Source organism: Leucopleurus acutus, assembly GCF_964270905.1.
Source record: "Leucopleurus acutus genome assembly, chromosome: 8".
NCBI classification, from domain to species: Eukaryota; Metazoa; Chordata; class Mammalia; order Artiodactyla; family Delphinidae; genus Leucopleurus; species Leucopleurus acutus.
In genome coordinates, this window is record NC_139151.1 from 17,996,138 (window position 1) to 18,015,009 (window position 18,872).

The following is an 18,872-nucleotide window of genomic DNA, read 5'->3' on the forward strand; positions in this document are numbered from 1 at the left end:
GTTTTAGTTGGTAGTTCACTAAGCATTACTCCCAAATCATTAATTCAGCAAATACTTACTGAGCTTACCTTTTGCGCTTGGCTATAAGAGAAGGGAAAGATGAACAAAGAAACGAGGCATGCCCCTCATTCCTGTTTAATAGGTCCACAAGTATCTTCAAAAGTGACAAATCTCATCAGAGAAGGATTAGCCAGTTGTTGCGCAAATGAGAAGACCTGGAGGTCTGCACAAACCAGACATGACTTTGTGGTTTTTTTAACTTCATTAAAGGAGCAGCCTGCAAATACAGGAAGAGGAAAGGGAGGCCATCTCCTAACTGAGCCCCCCGTGGTTTATCTGCTTTCCCCGTCACCTCTTTTCCTTCCAGGCAGAGCTAGCCGAGAGCCATCCCAGCTGGCCAACATCGGTGCTAACTCGGACACAGGCATTTCAAGCTCCACTTGATAATCTCCTGACCTAACTGCTTTTTCAGCTTTGAGGGTTTCATGTTTTCAGGAATACCACTGATATTTGAAATTCTCTTTTTGAAAAAAAAATCATTTTGCAAATCAGATTTTCTGATGAAGGCAAACTGCAGTTAGCAGATGCCATACCATTTTGAAATCGATGATCCCAGATCATCCTCAATTGATAATGAACTGTGTTTGTCATTCTTGCCCAAGGATTTCAGTTTACAGTAAAACGTGAACTAAAACTTACATACATCCGTATGTAACATCTCAATATATTTGTATTTAAGAGATCTATCAGAACATCAATAGCTAACAATCCGGCTTTATTTTTTGCTTTCTGCATGCTGTTATGAATGAGTGATTAGAAACATTCACCTTCATGTTTCATGTGCTTTGAAAGTGGAGACTGAGGAATCTTTCTGCCTCAATTGTGTATCTATAACAAAATGAAATGATTGGAGAAACGTACTTACGGATTAATACATTCAAGCTATCCATGAAAGAGAGAGAGATGGCAAGAGATTTGGCTCATGTTTTTTTTAAGAAATTCATCCTCAGTTCTTAAGTGTTTTGTTTATGTCCCTTGAGGAATGAAAAGAAAAACGATTTGTTTTTACTTGTAAGGCCTTACTCAGTTGCCCAATTCCGCAGAAGAACTGGACAGTGAGGACCTCTCAGGTAAGGGCTAGTCATTAGGTAAAAGGCTCTGCAGTGTCCAACCTGTGGGCCCTCCATCCACTTCCACAACACAGCCATTTGGATCGCTGAGCAGTCAATTCGCAATTGTGGATTTTAAGACTCAAGAAAAAAACAGATTTTTATTAACACTTTCTTCCTCCCCCCACCTCTCTTCCCTGTGTATTTTCAGATTGTATATTGTGTGTATATTTCAGATTGGGGGCTGACCTCTGTAAAGACCTCCAGGTCAATAATGACCTCCAGGTTGAATCATCTTTGGGATTGAACCAAAGCCACTCTGTTCAGTGACTTAAAATAATTTTTATGTTCTAGGCATATAATGGTTCATGAGAAATTTGTTTTATTTCAAAGCTATTTAAGGATGTTGGATTATGAGACAAGATCTTTATTAAAAAAAACAAACCTCATATTGACCATCTCCTTCTGTGGAATAGACTAGAAAAGCCAGGTCATAGTTAATCTTAGAAGGAGGGGGAGGGGAGGGGAAGGAAGGAAAGGGGGGGCAATTGTTTTGTCACACACCATGATGCAAACTAATTATCCACCTCAGACCTTTTTCACAGCACACTGAGCTCTTGCAAAAGTAGGTTTCATGCTTGATTCCAGGATTTAGGTGTTACTAATCCAAAATAAGAAGCATATCCTATAAAGGAGGGGAAGGAGATTTAAAATGGTCAGAGCTAAACAATTATATGTGCTCCCATGATGTTGTGGGACTTCACTGCCAACCAGCTGCAGCTTTTGAAACATTCTGATCAGTTGCTTCTTAATAAGTCAATAAGGAAGGGCCCTTCCTCATCAGGAGAAACCAAGGCAGAGGACTGTAGATGCCTCACTCCAGCCTTTTGGAAACAAGGGTTCCATGTTGCCCTTCTTGAAGAGATTTCACTGCAGCTCCCTTGAATAGCTGGTTGCTAAGGTGCAGCCTTAACTACAGGTCTTACCCAGTGAGAGAATAAGATGGTACCACTATCTTTCACAAGCGATAGATTTATTGCCTCCTCTGTGCTTCTGTCAAACCTCAGGGATGCCTTTATTTTTCTGCTATGTAGCATGTCCCAGTTTGAACCTGGCTGATGGATTTTCCCACAGAGTGGAAGCTCCAGGAGGCCATATTGGTTTTGTTCACTGCTGTACACCTGTCGTATCATAAGCACGCAGTTGATACTTGTTGGACGAATAAATGAATTCCAAACCCCAAGGAGTTTAGATAGATAAATAAATAGAAGATTAGAAACGTAGCCAGCCATCAAAGGAGTGTTTTATTTTTGCCTCTTGGTGGTGGTATATTTAGAGAAGTTTCAAAAACGTTAGCTTGATTTTTTTGGGGAAATAAGAGCAAATGAGTCCTTCTCCCTGCTTGGAATATCATGCTGAGTGTAAGAAGACTGACTCCTCAGTTCCGATCCTGGCCCTAAATAAAACGGCCCTCTGACACAGTGGCAATTGTATCTTCTCAAGGATCCTAAGAAGGGACCAAGTTCTCCTTGGCCCTGATCCCTGTCAGCATATCAGCCAGACAGGATCACTCATATGCAGGAGTCATTTTTCTCCTCTTTAGGAAAATGGGACGAAATCAGCCCTTATCCCTTCCCCGAGCATCAACAAGGAAGGAATACTCCAGGTCTCTCTGCTCTGCACCAAGTCAGAGGCAGCCTTGCTGCAGCTCTGTCAATCACCCCTGAGTCGGGAGTGATAAGCCAAGAACTGTTTGTGTTCATAATAATTTGGTTAAATTAATAATTACGTTGTCCCCCTCCCCTCCCCCGTCCAGGAACGCTGCCGTTGTATATTGCGAGGGAGCCATAAGTCAAGTAGAACCCTGACGATCTGTCAGGCTGGGGCCGGGCTGCCTTTGCATCTGGTTTGATGAACTAATCAAAAACTGATTAGCACCTTTGTTCAAAGGGGATGCTGATTAATCAATTACTATTGATTGTGAGCATGGCTTCACTTGGCAGCAAAGAGACATCTGAAGGGGAAAAAAAAACACCCGATAAAAATTGAGCAGCTGTCATAGTGTTTAAATTTATTAAAACAAAATACATTACTTTTTATGAAGCTGTCTTGAAATGGGTCACTGAAGGAGAGCATATTGATTGAGAAAGGATGAACTTCTTAAATTTCTGTAGCCTAGAGACTGAATTCAATTATAATACAAGACAAACAGGTTAACACCCGTCTTAAACAGTCCATCAATAAATTAGAGGAGGTGTTGTACATTTAATGCTAAGCTGTGGTAATGAATAATATTACCATCCATTCCCTGCTCCATCTGGGTAGAAATTTCATTCTTTCCTTATTATGGATAAATGTTATATCCTGCGTTTCCTTCACAATAACGATGGTCCGTCTTCTGCCGGCCCCTTGTCCCGCTTCCTCCCCCATACACCACTGCCACCTCAGCTAATGACGGTTTCCTCAGCACCATATGGTGCCCCAGCCTCACCCGGCAAAGCAAGTGGCCCAGCTGATCCTCCTCTTTAATCTGCATTAAAAAATTATGCTTGTGTGTAGTTCAGTGATTTAATTATTGGAGGACCTGGGGAGCTTCTCCAGTTCTACCTTGAACCCTTTCATTGACTTTTTGGGTGTTAACTTTATCGATGACGGATCCACAGGAGTTTTGCGTTGCTTTATCAATTACATCTGCTATTTCCCGGTGACAGCTGGTGGTTATTGCCACCCATGTGGAATAGAATAGCTTCAAGCCTATTTATCCTTCTATTTTATTTTAAAACTTTTAAAGAAATGCCTCCAACTGCCTCCCTCCCTTCAGCAATGGAAGGTCCTTCGGGGACTGTGTAGTGGAGTGTGGTGGTAAATATGCCGCGTGCCAGGGAATGGCCCTCCGGCACAATCAGAGCAATCCGTCAGGCTTCTGCTTTGGAAGCAAAGGCACCAACAAGAAATTTCAGAGCTCTCGTGCTTCCCGGAGAGAGACACGTTTTCAACTCTGGCCCTACATACAAGAAAGTGATCTGGAAGAATCAACATCTCCCTCACAGTCCATAGAAAAGTACGGATGGAAGGCAGATTCTAAGTGGCTTTGATAATCCATGCCAGGTGTTAAGGAAGAATCTAGGTGAGCCGGCTGTAGTCCCTTAAGTGGATTACAGAGGAAACGGGCTCAAAATATGGTCTAGATGTAGTTCATGGAAGCACTTAAAGGCCTTCAGATCCAGATTATCAGTTCTGGGGTGGGATATAAGACCATCTGGCTGTTGTGAGTGTCCGCAAAGTCCGGCTGAACTGGCTTGAAATGTGTGTAAGAAACTGTCAATAGACATAGCATTTGGGGGGACTCTTTCCTTACTGGCTCCCACATAAAGTATGGCCCAGACTTGGCAAACAGGCAATTGCATTTTTTTGTTAGGCTAGTAGTAATATTGATGATGATAAAGAAAAACATCAAAAACCAGCTGGACTATGTAGACGAATTCAAGATCTGGCCCCTAAATCGCAGGTGAGGTCTCATTTAGCTTGTATTTGTATAGTATTTGACCGCTCAGGAAGCTTATGCACACATATGATCTCATTTGATCCGCATTCATTCAACGATTGTTTGAGCTCCTCCTGTGTGCTGTGCTCAGGCCTGGGCACCAGGGATGCAGCAGTGAACAAGACCAACCAGGGGCTGGAGCTGCCCTGGATTTCACGTGCCAGGATCCTGCCCTCATACAGTTACATTCTAGTCAGGGAGACAAGCTCAAAACACAAGATAATGTCAGACTAATGCTGTGGGAAAGAATAAACCTGGGTAAAGTGAAAGTGAGTGACTGGGGCTGGGAAGAGGTGGAGGGTAGCCTAGAAATGCTCACCAGGGGAGGCCACTGGGACAGGAAGACCAAGAGATGAGCATGAGCCAGCCATGGGAGGATCGTCATGAAAATCCTGGGAGACTGTTACGGAAGGGGTTGTTTACAAATGAGGGAACTGGGGCTCCAGAGGTTAAAATAATTTACTCAAGAGACAGAATCAGAATTTAAACATATGGGTCTTCCCGGTTCTTCAGGAAACAGAGACTTAGGTTGCCATGGCTCATGGGCCCAGCCGCTCCACGGCATGTGGGATCTTCCCGGACCGGGGCACGAACCCGCGTCCCCTGCATCGGCAGGCGTACTCTCAACCACTGCGCCACCAGGGAAGCCCGAGACTTAGGTTTAAAGTGGTTATCCTTCCTCTGTGAGATCCACACTTCCTTTGCCCTGGTATCTTCTTGGGAACTCTTTCCCTCTTGGACCCTTTTCGATTCAGTCTGTGCATCCAGGGAATGAAGCAGAGAATGTTGAGCTCTCCAGAGCCCATCAGGTATAGAGCCACGTGCTGATGACTGGGAAAGATCTCTTCCAGCGTTGAATCACGCTCTTTCCCATTCAAAGGGGACCTTAAACTGTGCTCAGATGTTTTCAGTGCCATTGTCCCATTGACCTCCTAAATTATGGGATGGATTTCCCACTGAGACGGTCCTAAATGCCATGGGAAAGTGTTGAGTTGCAGAAGGTTAAAACATGTAGATTACCTTATTTTAAAATTCCTTTTAGTACAAGGCAGTGGACTGACAAATCCTATTGGGTCCGTGCCAGCTTGGCCATGACTTTGCCACCATGATGTAAGTTTGAATTTCATGGTATTGCTGATCTTCCCATAATCCAACATGCTGCTGTTTCCCCCATGGGGAGGAAGGAGACCATCAAATAGGAAATTTTCCTCCAAATTAAAGAGTTGGCAGGCTACAACACGAAATATGAATTCCAGTTCTACAGGTTGGACACTGCTTTGGGGTGACTTCACCATATTCATTAATCCATCCTCACACCCCCAAATGCCTGAGGTCCACTGAAGCATCTTTCTCCAGAGAGAGATTCTAGTGGGAAATGTATGTTTAGAAATACTTTTACAACCTGTTCTCTTTATCAGATGTATACTCCTTTAAGGAAAACTCCAGTCTCATCCTCAGTGCCTTCCTGTTGCTTAAAATGGAAAAGGCAATCACACTTCTAAGTCCTTATTGTTAGATGAATAGGGAGGACTCGGGAGTGTGCCTTGTGGTCTCTTTGGTGATGATTAATGTCTTTGGGAGGATTTGCATCGAGTCATTTCCACTGTTGGTTACATTAACAAAATCAAGTTACTTGAGAAGGGAGAAAAATCAACATTAAAAAAAAATCTTGTTCTCATGTTTAGCTGACAGCAAGAGCTTAACATCCTGATACTTAAATGGTACACCTGAGTGATAACTTGGACTGGGCGGCTCACAGGACTGCCAGGCTCACAGCCTTGACCACCACCCAGGACCACCAGTCACACTGTGTGCCATTCTACGTAAATGAAAAGAAGGGGTTTGGTGACTTCAACTCAGCTAGTGTCTATGGGGCATCTTACCCTCTGAGAAAAATGCTGAGTGTGCAGTACGACCCTTACCCCAAAGAGCTAGTAAGTATTTGCCTGGAATAAAGCCCTCTGTAGGCTTTATTACAGCAGATTTCAATTTGGCAAACACTTCTTGAGGGCCTATGATATGCCAAGCCCTGGCCCAGAGAGGCCCCTTCATATTCAGTGACACACTGGCCTCTCAAAACACCCCTGTGAATTGTATGATGGTGTTCCATGGCTCAGAGTAGCTGATTGACCTGCCTGAAGTCTCACAGAAGAGCAGTGAAGCCCAGCTTCTAGGCCAGATCTGTGGGCAAGTCCAGCGCACTTTCCAGCGGGCCATACAGGATGTGAGGTCCTAACTCTCCCTTTATCTCCTGTTCGGGCCTGTTTCTGGAGGATAACATAGGCAGTAACCGCCTAAGAGCCCGTGTGCGGTACTTCTGATCTCAGTGAATACCTGCGGAGCTCTGGGTGGCAGGATGATGATGATGATGATGACTGCAGTTTTCCTTTAAGTAGCTTAACATAGTTCCTTTGAAACAGTAGCGTAGCTGCAGTGACGTTGCTAGAATGAGATGCAGCCAAGGGGTAGTCCTAGATGCCTGGGATGCTGTGTGAGAACCTTCATGATTTTTCTTGCCTTACATTTATTCCTTCCCTTCCACTTTCTCAGAAGACAGAAAAGAAATGTTATGCTGCACGGAGGCTAGTGTGCTCCAATATATATTAACATCTTAATGGGAAAGCTGTGCATGTACTGTATACATTTACTACTCTCTGACAAGAGGGAATTAAATGTCAGAAGGATTTGTAGCATCTATAATTGAATTGCTGCTGAGAAAAGCAAATCTTAAAGAAGAATAACATATTAGGATTAGCAAATAATGTGGCATTTTGTCAGCGCATGCCATTCAGTTTGTTCCCCTTCAGTAATAAAGTTGTGCTTTTTAAAATGCACACTTACTTTTGTTGCCATGGCGGGAGCCGCAATAGGTGATGAGAATGAGAAGCTGCGGTTTGCAGATGGTGCCAGGTTTGCGGCTTGGTTTTGTTTTGTCTTTGAGGTCAGATTTTGGTTTTGTCTCAGATGTGGAAAATCCACTGTCAGGCTTTTTCTTTCTTTCTAGTAAGAAGTAACAAATGACATCATAGTCATTAAGCTTCCTATGCAATAGACTAATCCCTACAGCCCTAGGAAGCAGGGGGCAGCGATTCCACCATCAACACCGCTTCTCGAAGTTTCTAACTAAACTGACTTGTCTAGCCAGACCGCAGCCCAGGAAAAAGACTAGAACTAAAGCAAGTGACAGAACTGCTGTGAAAAGTCAACAGCTTCACTTTTTTCCCAGCTATTCATCGATAGAGAAATTACAGAAGGTTGAGCATATGAATTGTCCAATAAATAGAGGTAGGAAGACCCATCTCCTTAGAACCTCCCCTATGTTTTAGGTATTAATTTTGAAGATGAGACCTCAGGTAGTTTATAACCTTTGTTTAAAAATAGTATGTGCATTTAAGGGGAGTGTCTAGCTCTTCACAAGTTTTTAAGCGTGCTTTCTAGCCCAGGCCAAGGGTGGGTTGAAAGGTGAAGGAAAGCCAGGGCAGGGTGGTCCTCCCGCCCTCCGCCATGTGCTTGAACCGTATTACTGTATCACACTTCAGCTCCTCCGAGGTGGCAATCTGAGTGTCCGCCTGGGCTGAAGGTAGGCCGGCTGCAGCTGCAGCAGGCAGTCTGCTCAGCAGCCCCTCTGCCCACGTCGCTGTCTGCCAGGAGCTTGTCTAGGACATCCTGGCCATTCCCTAGCTATCCACGGATCTCTGCCTCGGGCAACAGAGCCTCCCAGGCTTTTCGCAGATCCATGATTAAGGCATTCACATGGCAGTTTATGTCAGGCATCCCGTGCCAGGTGGTAAAGTAGCCATAGCAACCGGGATCTGTTAGGCAGCGTGACTGCCGGAGCCCCTGCACTCAGTCATTTGAGGAGTAAGAACAAGTAGAGAAAAGGAAGCCCCTGCAGGGAGGGGAAGGAGGCTGAAGTTCCAGTAGCCGTCACTTTTCTTGTCAGACCCTAAGGAACGAGCGTCTCTAGAACTCCCCCTTGCATATTGCCCACGAGGAAAGGATCAAGCCAGGCCACCTGGCCCAAAGTAAAGAAAACTGAGCAGATTGGGGCATCACTCTTGGGAGAGTCTTTGAATTTTTTTGCCCTGGCGGTTTCTAAGATGCTAATGGGAACCCCATGTGGTTGAAGCTGTGACCCAAGCAGTAGTAGCCAACTTAGCATTCTGCAGGCAGCTCTGTGAACCCTCACCTGGAGCCACGTTGTTCCAGCTTTTTGCCCAAAGAAGAGCTAACTCACGAATACTAAACAGTTCATGACTGAGCTGTCCTTAAAGAGTCTCGTGTTACACCTAGAGCCGTAGACGGGGCTGCAGCACAGGACAGTGCAGGCAGGAAGGATTGGGCCCCAACTCTGAGTTGACACTTCCCAGCATCTACAAAGTGCCCCTGAAAATCAGGCTCATGGAAGGACAACGCCTCAGTTACTTGAAATCCCGTGTGGAGTGATCCGGGATGGCATTCCACAGTCCAGTCGGAATGTGTCACCCAAACTTGCTTGGTTCTTCGAGGCTGGAATAACCTTTGTGCCATAAATGTATACCAAGTCAAAATGTGGCTTTCCTCTTTGCGGTGACGGGGAAAAGCTAACTCCCAGCAGGACGAACACTGTTACACCCGTTACTGAGAGGAGCAGTCATGTCTCTTAGAGACAGGAAAACACTCCCTCTGAACCAAAGAGCTGTCCACGTGCCTGAGGATCGGGCATGTTGCTAGTGTTTAGTTTTCAGTGTAGAAGCTGAGGACAGCTGTAGAATCTGTAGGTTTCCTTCTCTGCCTGATTCAGAAAAGTAGCCCGAAATCTGGAGAGGATGTCCCCCGTCACGTTCATGGGACCTGAGGGAAAGGGTCTGCACCCCAAGAGGAGAGGGATCTGTGGATGATGGTGAAAGTCATAGACTTTCCCAGGGTTTTGTCTTCGAGGTAATCGCTCACGGAACTGGCCAGAGCTTTTGCTCTGTGAACAGAACAGGAAAGGCCACAGAGCCGATGGACTTTGTCAGAGCCGTGCTCCTGTTGGTGGCTGATACTACCCTGGGTTCCAGTTTGCATCCTACTCCCTTAGCCCGGCGCCTCTCTGTGTAGAATCTTGTGTTACTGCTTTGTGCAGTGAGCCAGGCACCAGTCCACAGCATCTAGGGGTAGGTAACCAGCCTCCAACTATACCCCTCACCACCTTGGACCAATCAACGGCACTGTAAAAACTCCCCGCCCAACCCACACGTGGACACACAAAAAGGAGTGAGGCGAGTCTGGAAACAGCGCCACTCTTCATAGCGGACGCCAGGCCATGCCAGGCGCTGGAGGATGGCCAGGACTGCATCAGTGCCTGCTGCAGTAAACCCCGGGGCGGGCCAGGGGTGGGAAGAGGCGGGGCAGAGCTGCAGCCCACACTGTGCCCTGTAAATTCAGCATCACTTACCTTCTGGGTCCGTCTGCAGTGACTGAAGGCAGGGAAGATGTCTCGGGGATGAACTGGTGGTAGTAAACTTTCTGATCGAAGTGAGTATCAGAAGATAGCAGGAGAGATTACCCCTATAAATAAGTATCTGTAAAATATGTATGTCCTTGAGGGTAGGGAAGATAACTAGAACCCAGGTATTTAATGTGGGCACAGGGCAGGGAGGAAAGAGCCGCACTGAGCCTCTTCAGCTCTGAGGTTCATGGGGAGCAAAGGTCAAAAGAATGGTTTTGGCTGGAAAAATTAATCCCACAGATACGTATCCTGTGAGGTTGGTTGGTTGGTTCTTCTTTATCACAGAGCTTCCCCCTCCTTCCTCATCTCTCCTCCCTCTCTCCCTCCCTCGCCCCTGTTCTCTCTCTGGCTCTCTTTTCCTAGGCTTCTAGAATGTTCCTGTGCCTAGGCATGGAGAAGTCAGTCCTGTAACAGAGGACAGGGGAGTGCTTCCCCCGGTGGGTTAAGCCTGTGCTGGGGCAGCTTCCCTCCCCTCCATCTGCCTGAGACGGGACCTCTCTTCACCTCTCGCCTCTCGTACCTAACTTTCCCCGCTGCTCAGGAGCTGGCATCACCCAATTCTAAGACACAGGGAGTTAGTTGAAAGAGCCTTAGCTGAAAGAGCCTTATCTCTCAATAGGTCTGAAGCTCATGGCCATTGGAGATGAGCTAATTCTCATTCCCACAAGGTCCCCTATTTTGACAGCTCCCTAAGGAAAGCACAACTTTCTGGCTTTTCCATGACTTTGGTCTCCCACTGAGCAATTCTGAACGTGTGCAGTTGGGGTGAGAGTCTGCAGCATGTAAAGCACCGTCCTCCAGCAGATACCCCGTGTCCAGGGGCGCCCTCCAGGGCACGCTCCCCTTCAACAAGCTCTGTGGTCTTAAAAGAAAAAAAAAAAAGTTTCCGTAGCAGAGTTCTGCCTCGTTGAAATGACTTTCAAGACACAGAGCCTGTTGCCTCTGCAGTAGGCAGCACGTTGGGCTGCGGAGGGAGATTCCACTCTGCCACATTTCAAGCGGAGCTTGTTAGACATGTGGCTGGAGGGGCCCACACATCACGGAGTGGGCTAATTGGCTGCAGTGCACTCCGCCTCCAACCCATCTCCATTCTCCAATTAAACTCCCTTCACCCTGTTGTCCCGGGCGACCCGCTGCTGCCTCTGATTTGGCACTTCTGTTTGGGTTTGGATTGGGGATTTTTTTTTTTTTTTTTGTCGTCCTTTCAAAGGTAACTTAATGAAATACTTTAAATACTTCATTTTTTAATTTAAACTTTTAATTAAAGCACTTTTCATGGAACCCTCAGTCACGAGTTATTTCCCCACATCCTTCAGTACTTAATCTCAGAGTAGAATTGGAAATATCGATAGAAAGTGTAAATCGTGCCCTCCTGCTGAGAGCGTTGTATCAGGTTTCGGCTCAAAAGAGCACCATTACCTTTAGCTGTCACGGATCTGTACACTTGATCGATAAACTTCAAATATTATTAGAGGTGGAGGCTTCAGAGATTTGCTCTGTTCTTTGGAGAGAGACAGAGATAAATCTTTCTTAAAAATTGACTCGAATTTGCACTCTCCGTCTTCCTGGTGAAATGCATTTCTCTCAGGCGTCCAGCAACTGCTACGGGGACAGATTTATAGGCCGTGGGCTTCCTGTACTGAAAGATTTAAATGGTAAATCCTTCACATATGACTTCACAAATCATGTAAAGTTAAAAGTTTTTTACCGTTTCTGTTGCTGCTGTGCTTAAATTGTAAGGTGCAGCTAGTAAATCATTTTAATGGAGGTGTCATACTTGACTCAATAAAAAAAAAAAAGACAATGGTTTAGCTTCCACTCCAAAATGTTAATGTATTAATCAACGGGAGAATAATTGTTTTTTACTACATTATAAATCTCGGGTGCCATTAGGATTTCAGCAAGGGGTGAGGTAGACACATTCCTAAATTAAAATTGTTCACACTGCCATACATCCATTCTGCATGGCCATAGCTCATTCGGGGTTCACTTTGGAGTTGTCCCCCAGCCAAACATGTCATTCCCCAGTCGAAAGAAGACATCCCGAGGGAGTGATGCTTATAAAGGAGAATTAATTGCATCGTGAAGTGTTAAATAAATAAAAGAAAAGCCATCTGTGGCAATGGACAATTATTCCTTGCTGTCTTTTTTGAAATAGGTTTTTAGACTGAGGCTTACTCCCTCATACATCCCAAATGTAGCAGGTATGTCACTTGCCTCTAGTTCCCTAATCCTTGTTTTATCTCTAGGCAGCTGGGGCTTTTGAGCTCCTTACTTTTCCCATGCAAATGCCTGGCAGGGAATAAGTCCCTGGGCATCTCTAGAAAGATGCTCCAGCCAGCCCTCCACAGCTCCCGTTACGGCCTGAAGGTGCCATTGTGAGCGCCCTTAAATAGTTAGGTCGGCCTCCTGAATAGGACCTGCAGCTGGTTACAGGGAGAGGGAATGCCAAGACCAGGTCAGGACTGGACAGACTCTATTTCTTCTCTCCCTGCTCCCTAAGCTTGTTTACATGCGTTAGCATCCGATGCCGCTTAGAATGAAATGCCTCGAGGGGAGCACAGATCGATGCAGCGCTGAGCAGGTCCCCTCGGTGGAACTTGATCCATCTTGACTGTTCTCTCTGACTCTTCCATTAAGAAAGAAGGTGACCTCTGACCCTGGAGGCAGTGTCGCCAGGGCTACTGGTGTCTCACAATACCCTCTACATCCCTATTCCTCTTCTGATTTCAACAGATTCTCGAGCAGGTGAAGAAGGCACGATCAGGGCAGTGGATCACGCCGTGATTGGCGGCGTCGTGGCCGTGGTGGTGTTTGCCATGCTGTGTTTGCTCATCATCCTGGGGCGCTATTTTGCCAGACATAAAGGTAAGCCAGGCGCTTGGGCAGCCAGGAGGCCTCGTATCACCACGGCGCCTGCCTTTGGGGGACTTGGCGAGGTTGTCCTTGATAGGCAGTTTGGTTTCTGTGGCCACACAGCCTCTTTGATTCCTGAAACTGGGAGAGAAAAAAACAGAAATCTTAGCAGCGGCTGATTAGGACTCTGAGAGGTGATGAGCAGCACTCCTTGATTTGGGTTTTTCTCTAAATGAACAGCTTTATAGGTGTGTTATTCTACAGTTCATTACTGGGGATAGAGTAAAAATTAGGAGGGGCTGGTGTGTGAGGTGTGGTTTATCAAACCCCTAAATGATAAACAGGGAAAAGGCAGCTGCATAACCTTCTGCTTTGCGGGATGCAGGTAGACTAGCCCTGCTCTCCGACCCCCAGCTCTGGGTAAGCTGGTCACAGCAGCTAGGATACTTTCTTGGTTTGATGTGCCTTAAAAGCCACATAAATATGTATTTTTAAAATTATGAGCGCAATTGATTTAAATTGCCATTAATCATGTCACTTATCAGCTGTGCCGTCTGGATGGGCAATCATCTTCGGGAAGGCTCCTCCTCTCTGCCCCATGCTGCTCTGAGCCTCTTCTCTCCCCTCCATAATTTATCCTTCCCTTTGTTTGTCGGCCCTTGTCATTCTTGGGTATTTTTCTCAAGTGCTGTGCAGTGGGCTCCCGAGCCTTTCCTATAGTATAAACTCCAGGCACTGGCAGTCTGCTTGATTGTAGAACTCGGGCTTGGGGAGGGTCCCCTGAGCACAGCAACAGAGGTCCAAGGTGTTTGACAATCACCTTTAGAATCCGAAGTGCCCATCTCGAGCGTAAAACGGTTTGGGGCCCCTCAGTACTGGGGGTCCTTCAATGAGTGCTGCACAGGCCCAGCACTCTGTATACCCTCCGCCCACGCCCAGGAGGCAGTCTGTTTGGCCAGAGAGCAGGGCCAAAGTCTGCACAGAAGCTGAGGGGACCCAGGGAAGAGGGCATACTCTATAGTGGAAAGGGACGTGGGGGAACCATCTGACCGCCTGCCTTCTCAGACTTGTCACTTTGAAAACTTGAAAATACAACAAATAGATCGGCCTTTCTTACTTAAGAATCTTGGAGAATACAATAGCTAATGGGAGGAGGGTGATTTGATTATGACGGGCAGTGGAAGCTCTACCTGTATTTCATACTGAGGTGCAACCCTTGTCTTTCTCCGTGTAAACCATTGGGACTTGCTGATAAAGAGTGTCACCAACTCCGTTAACGTTCTGTCTATTGTCATTATAAAGTGGCTATGCCAATTAGCAAATCCATGAATCTGGGTCCGGGCTAGAGTGACATCAGGAGCGAGAATCACTTGTTCCTTGAGGCAGATCCCACGCCTTGATTCCAGCTGTTACAATATCAGATTATTTCTTGATCTGGAACCCCACTCTGTGATGGAAGGCGGAAGAAAACCAAACCTCCTTGTGCAAGTTGAAGCACATTTTCACTTACGGACAGGCAACAGTGCTTCCTGAAGACAGGAGACGAGGGTTCAGATAAATGATGTGAGATGACAATAGAACGTCAGCAGGGCCCTAATTCATTTATTGGCTAATTGCTCTTCCTTGCTTTGGTCTTTAACCATGTCCGTGTACATATCTGGCCATTGGTCCTGGGCGTTTACTGTCAGCAGCTCTCCAGCTTTCTGCATTTTTAGCTCCCACTCACGTCTTCTTCTGCTGACATCCTCTGGTCATAATCACGGCTCTAATGTCTCATTTGCTGAATTATATCGCAGCGGTTCAGTTGGAGTGGTGCCTTTGGAACCCCCGGATCCCCATTTGTCTCACCCACCTCGCTCTCTTCTTCCAATTGTTTTTTCCCCTCTGCTGCCTGCACACCACTTCGGCTGATGATGGCCATAAAGCAGGTTGCCATCTCTGTACCACTTTACACAGAGGCCATCAGACAGTCACGGTGCTTTACCCCTTCATCTTTCAGGTACATACTTCACTCATGAAGCCAAAGGAGCCGATGACGCAGCAGACGCAGACACAGCTATAATCAATGCAGAAGGAGGACAGAACAACTCCGAAGAAAAGAAAGAGTACTTCATCTAGATCAGCCTTTTTGTTTCAATGAGGTGTCCAACTGGCCCTATTTAGATGATAAAGAGACAGTGATATTGGAATTTGCGAGAAATTCGTGTGGTTTTTTACGAATGGGTGGAAAGGTGTGAGACTGGGAAGGCTTGGGATTTGCTGTGTAAAAAAAAAAAGAAGAAGAAAGAAAGAAAGAAATGTTCTTTGAAAATTACACTCTGCTGTTTGACACCTCTTTTTTTGTTTGTTTGTTTTTTCAATTTTTATTTCTTCCTACCAAGTCAAACTTGGATACTTGGATTTAGTTTGGATAGATTGCAGAAAATTCTGTGCCTTGTTTTTCGTTTCTTGGTTGTGTTCCTTTTTTTTTTTTTTTTTTCTCTCCTCCCTCCTTTGTGCGCATTTATTTTTCCCAAAAAACTTTGGATTTTTTTTTTTTTCCAAAATCTCCCATTTTGGAATTTGCCTGCTGGGATTCCTTAGAATCTTCCCCCCCGCCCTTATTTTCTTATTGTTTTTCCTTTCCTTTGTTTATTTTTTGAAGTAACTGCTTTCTGTTCAAAATTCAGTTTCATAAAAGGAGAACCAGCACAGTTTAGATTTCATAGTTCAGAATTTAGTGTATCCATAATGCATTTCTTCTCTGTTGTCGTAAAGATTTGGGTGAACAAACAATGAGAACTCTTTGCTGCTGCCCATGTTTCAAATACTTAGAGCAGTGAAGACTAGAAAACTTAGACTGTGATTCAGAAACTGTTCTGTTTGCTGTGGAACTACATTACTGTACAGGGTTATCTGCAAGTGAGGTGTGTCACAATGAGATTGAATCTGTCTTTAATTCTGTATCTGTAGACGGCTCAGTATAGATACCCCACGCTGTCCAGAAAAGTTTGGGGCGGAAAGGGCTCCTCCTTTTTCAGTGCCCTAAACAGACGTGACAGGTGAGGTCTGTTCCATTTATATAAGTGGACAAATTTGAGTTGCCACAGAAAGGGAAGTAGGGAGGGGGGAAAGATAGTCCTGCTCTGGTTATTTCTGTTCCAAATGATTCCATCCACCTTTCCCAATCGGCCTTACTTCTCACTAATTTGTAGGAAAAAGCAAGTCCGTCTCGTGTGCGAATGAGTGAATGGGACAGGGTTTATTTTGTTTTATTTTTGTTTCGTTTTGTTTTTTGCTTTGTGCTTAGTTAGGAAGGCAGTAGGATGTGGCCTGCATGTACTGTATATTACAGATATTTGTCATGCTGGGATTTCCAACTCGAATCCGTGTGAAACTTTCATTCCTTCAGATTTGGCTTGACAAAGGCAGGAGATACAAAAGAAGGGCCAGTATTGTTCTCAGACTGGTCTGCTGTCCATCTCAGTTCTCGAAAGGTCAGAGCAGAGGTGGAAAAACAGCATGTAGGGATTTTTCAGTTACTTAATCAAAACTCAAATGTGAGTGTTTTTATCTTTTTACCTTTCATACACTAGCCTTGGCCTCTTTCCTCAGCCTTAAGAACCGTCTGCCAAAAAATTACTGATCCTCGCATGATGGCAGCCATAGTGCATAGCTACTAAAATAAGTTACCTTGAACATATCTTGGATGGGGAGCCTTGGGAAGAGGTAGAGGAGTCAAGTTACCATTTACCTTTTTTTAAAGAAATGTGGGGATTTTCACTGAAATGTCTAGGAAATCTAGAAGTAGTCCCAAAGGATGAAAACTAAACTCTTACCGTATGTTTTGGTAAGGCTCCAGACTCCAGAATACAGTCCCTATGGAAAGATGGCATCAAAAAACAGATAGATCTATATATATATATAAATATATATTATATAACATTTTCAGTGAGTAATTTTGGATTTTGCAAGATGCATTTTTACTATTGTTACATTATGTGGAAAACTTACGCTGATTTATTTAAGGGGAAAAAAAGTGTCAACTCTTTGTTGTTTGAAAGCGTGTTTATTTTTCTTGTCTTTATTTTAACCTTTGATAGAACCATTGCAACATGGGGGCCTTTTGGGAACGGACTGGTATGTAAAAGAAAATCCATATTGAGCAGCATTTTGTTTTCCCCTCTCCTATCCCTAGGCACTTAACCAAGACAAAAAGCCACAACAAACATCCCTTTTTCAGTGAATTTTATAATGTGCAGCTCTATTCCGAGCCCTTAGCACCCATTCCGACCATAGTGTAATCGTATCGAAGGGTGAGAACCATTTAGCATGTCATTGAAAGGCTTTTCTCAGTTGTTCTTTTTAGGAAAACAAAAAAACAAACAAAAAAAAAACAAAATCCCCCCACAAAACCCTACCATTGCTCACTGAATTGGCATCTCATTTTGGGGACCTCCCATCTTTCCGTTTTGAAAAGTGTACAGTAGTGCAGTGCTCCTGATGTGACTCTATGGCTTACAATGTTGACATGTCTCAGGTTCATGTGTTTTGATTGGTGTTTTCCGTCTCAGGTAGATTGCGAAGTGTAGGCCCCATGCATTGGAAAAAGATAATAATAATAATAAAACAAAGCAAAAACAGGAAATTATGGATTTTAGTTGTATATTGGTTTATGTATTTTTTTCTTAAGTATACAGTGCACTGTTTGAAATGTATTGTTGAGTATTACTTTGTACAGGTTGATCACTTTTTTTAGAGTGAAGAAAGAACAAACTTGTTTTTTGTGTTTTTTAAAGGAATATAAAATAATGAAGGATGTATAATTGATGCCAAATAAGCTTGTTCTTTAGTCACACCAACGTCTGACTTTTCCCTTTAGGCAGTTCTGGTTTTGAGGTGTACATGAACGATGTTACGGTGTATGAAACTCCATATCCATATGTTCCATTCCCATTTTGTATTGGTTCATGTATACCATTTTTACAAAAAAAAAAGAAAAAAAAAGAAGTACTATAAAATATCTGTCTTCTTAATAAAAAAATTAATGTTACAAAGTGATCCTTTTTTCTCATCATGGACTTCTTACGGACGTCTCGGCCTGGGAGAAGATGGGCCCCCGGTCCGGCTTCCTCCTTAGCACCTCGCGCAGGGCCAGGAGCAGGGGCAGTAGATGCTAGGAGGTGCTGCCGGCTGGGCTTCTCGGGACCGCCTTCTCTCCTCCTCTGCTCATCCTTCCTGTCCTTGATCTCTCCTCCCCTCTCAGCAGACAGGTGGGCCAGGTGCTCTGGCATCGCGGACTCAGCCATCTGTGCAGGTGCGCAGGCTGCAGTGCGGGCCGGCCCAGGACGGCCCCTCCCGTGGATGCGTCTCCCGCCCTCACTCCCCTGTTTCCACCCAGCACCCCACACCCACTCCCCTGTGTTGCCTGCTCCACTTGTCTCTCCCTTTGGGATTTCGTGTCTTCACAATTCATCCTTCTTCATTTCAAGTTCTCTCTCCTTTAACAAAAAGACGTGATCTGCAGAGGATGAGCCTGGCCGCCAACGGAAGATTGTTCTCACTTACTGTTTAGGCTGCTGGGGCTTCCAGGCCGGGTGTACAGCAGGATTCAGTCTGTCACCGTCCCCCTTGCCTTGCAGGCCGAGGCGAGCAATGACTGCACTTCATGGTGACTGATCTTTCAAATGCTCAGATCACACGTGAGCCGCCCCGAATGGCCCTTTCCCACCGTTCACCCAGCTGTGGCTGAGTTCCCCTTTTCTCTCTCGGGCAGGTGGTGGGGAAGGTTCAGCGGTGGGAGAAAAGGTAAGCTCCAGAAAAACCAAAGGCTGCGTACTTCATTTCAGCCCTTCCATCCTGGCCTGGTCTCTCGCCTGTCTCTGTAAAAATCTGCTAATTGGACGTGCAG

General features: G+C 45.2%; 1 protein-coding gene across 2 annotated transcripts in view; it reads left to right on the top strand.

The window, feature by feature from the left end:
- The window catches only part of CADM1 (cell adhesion molecule 1), a gene marked incomplete at its 5' end in the record, with an annotated part of 336,121 nt that extends 317,913 nt beyond the window's left edge, over positions 1–18,208 (top strand). For both annotated transcript variants that reach the window (XM_082844839.1, XM_082844840.1), the window contains 2 exons: positions 12,863–12,994; positions 14,982–18,208. In XM_082844839.1, coding sequence (XP_082700965.1) covers positions 12,863–12,994; positions 14,982–15,100 — 251 coding nt within the window. In that variant the 3' untranslated portion in view covers positions 15,101–18,208. The remainder of the gene's footprint in view (positions 1–12,862; positions 12,995–14,981) is intronic.
- Positions 18,209–18,872: the final 664 nt, after the last annotated feature.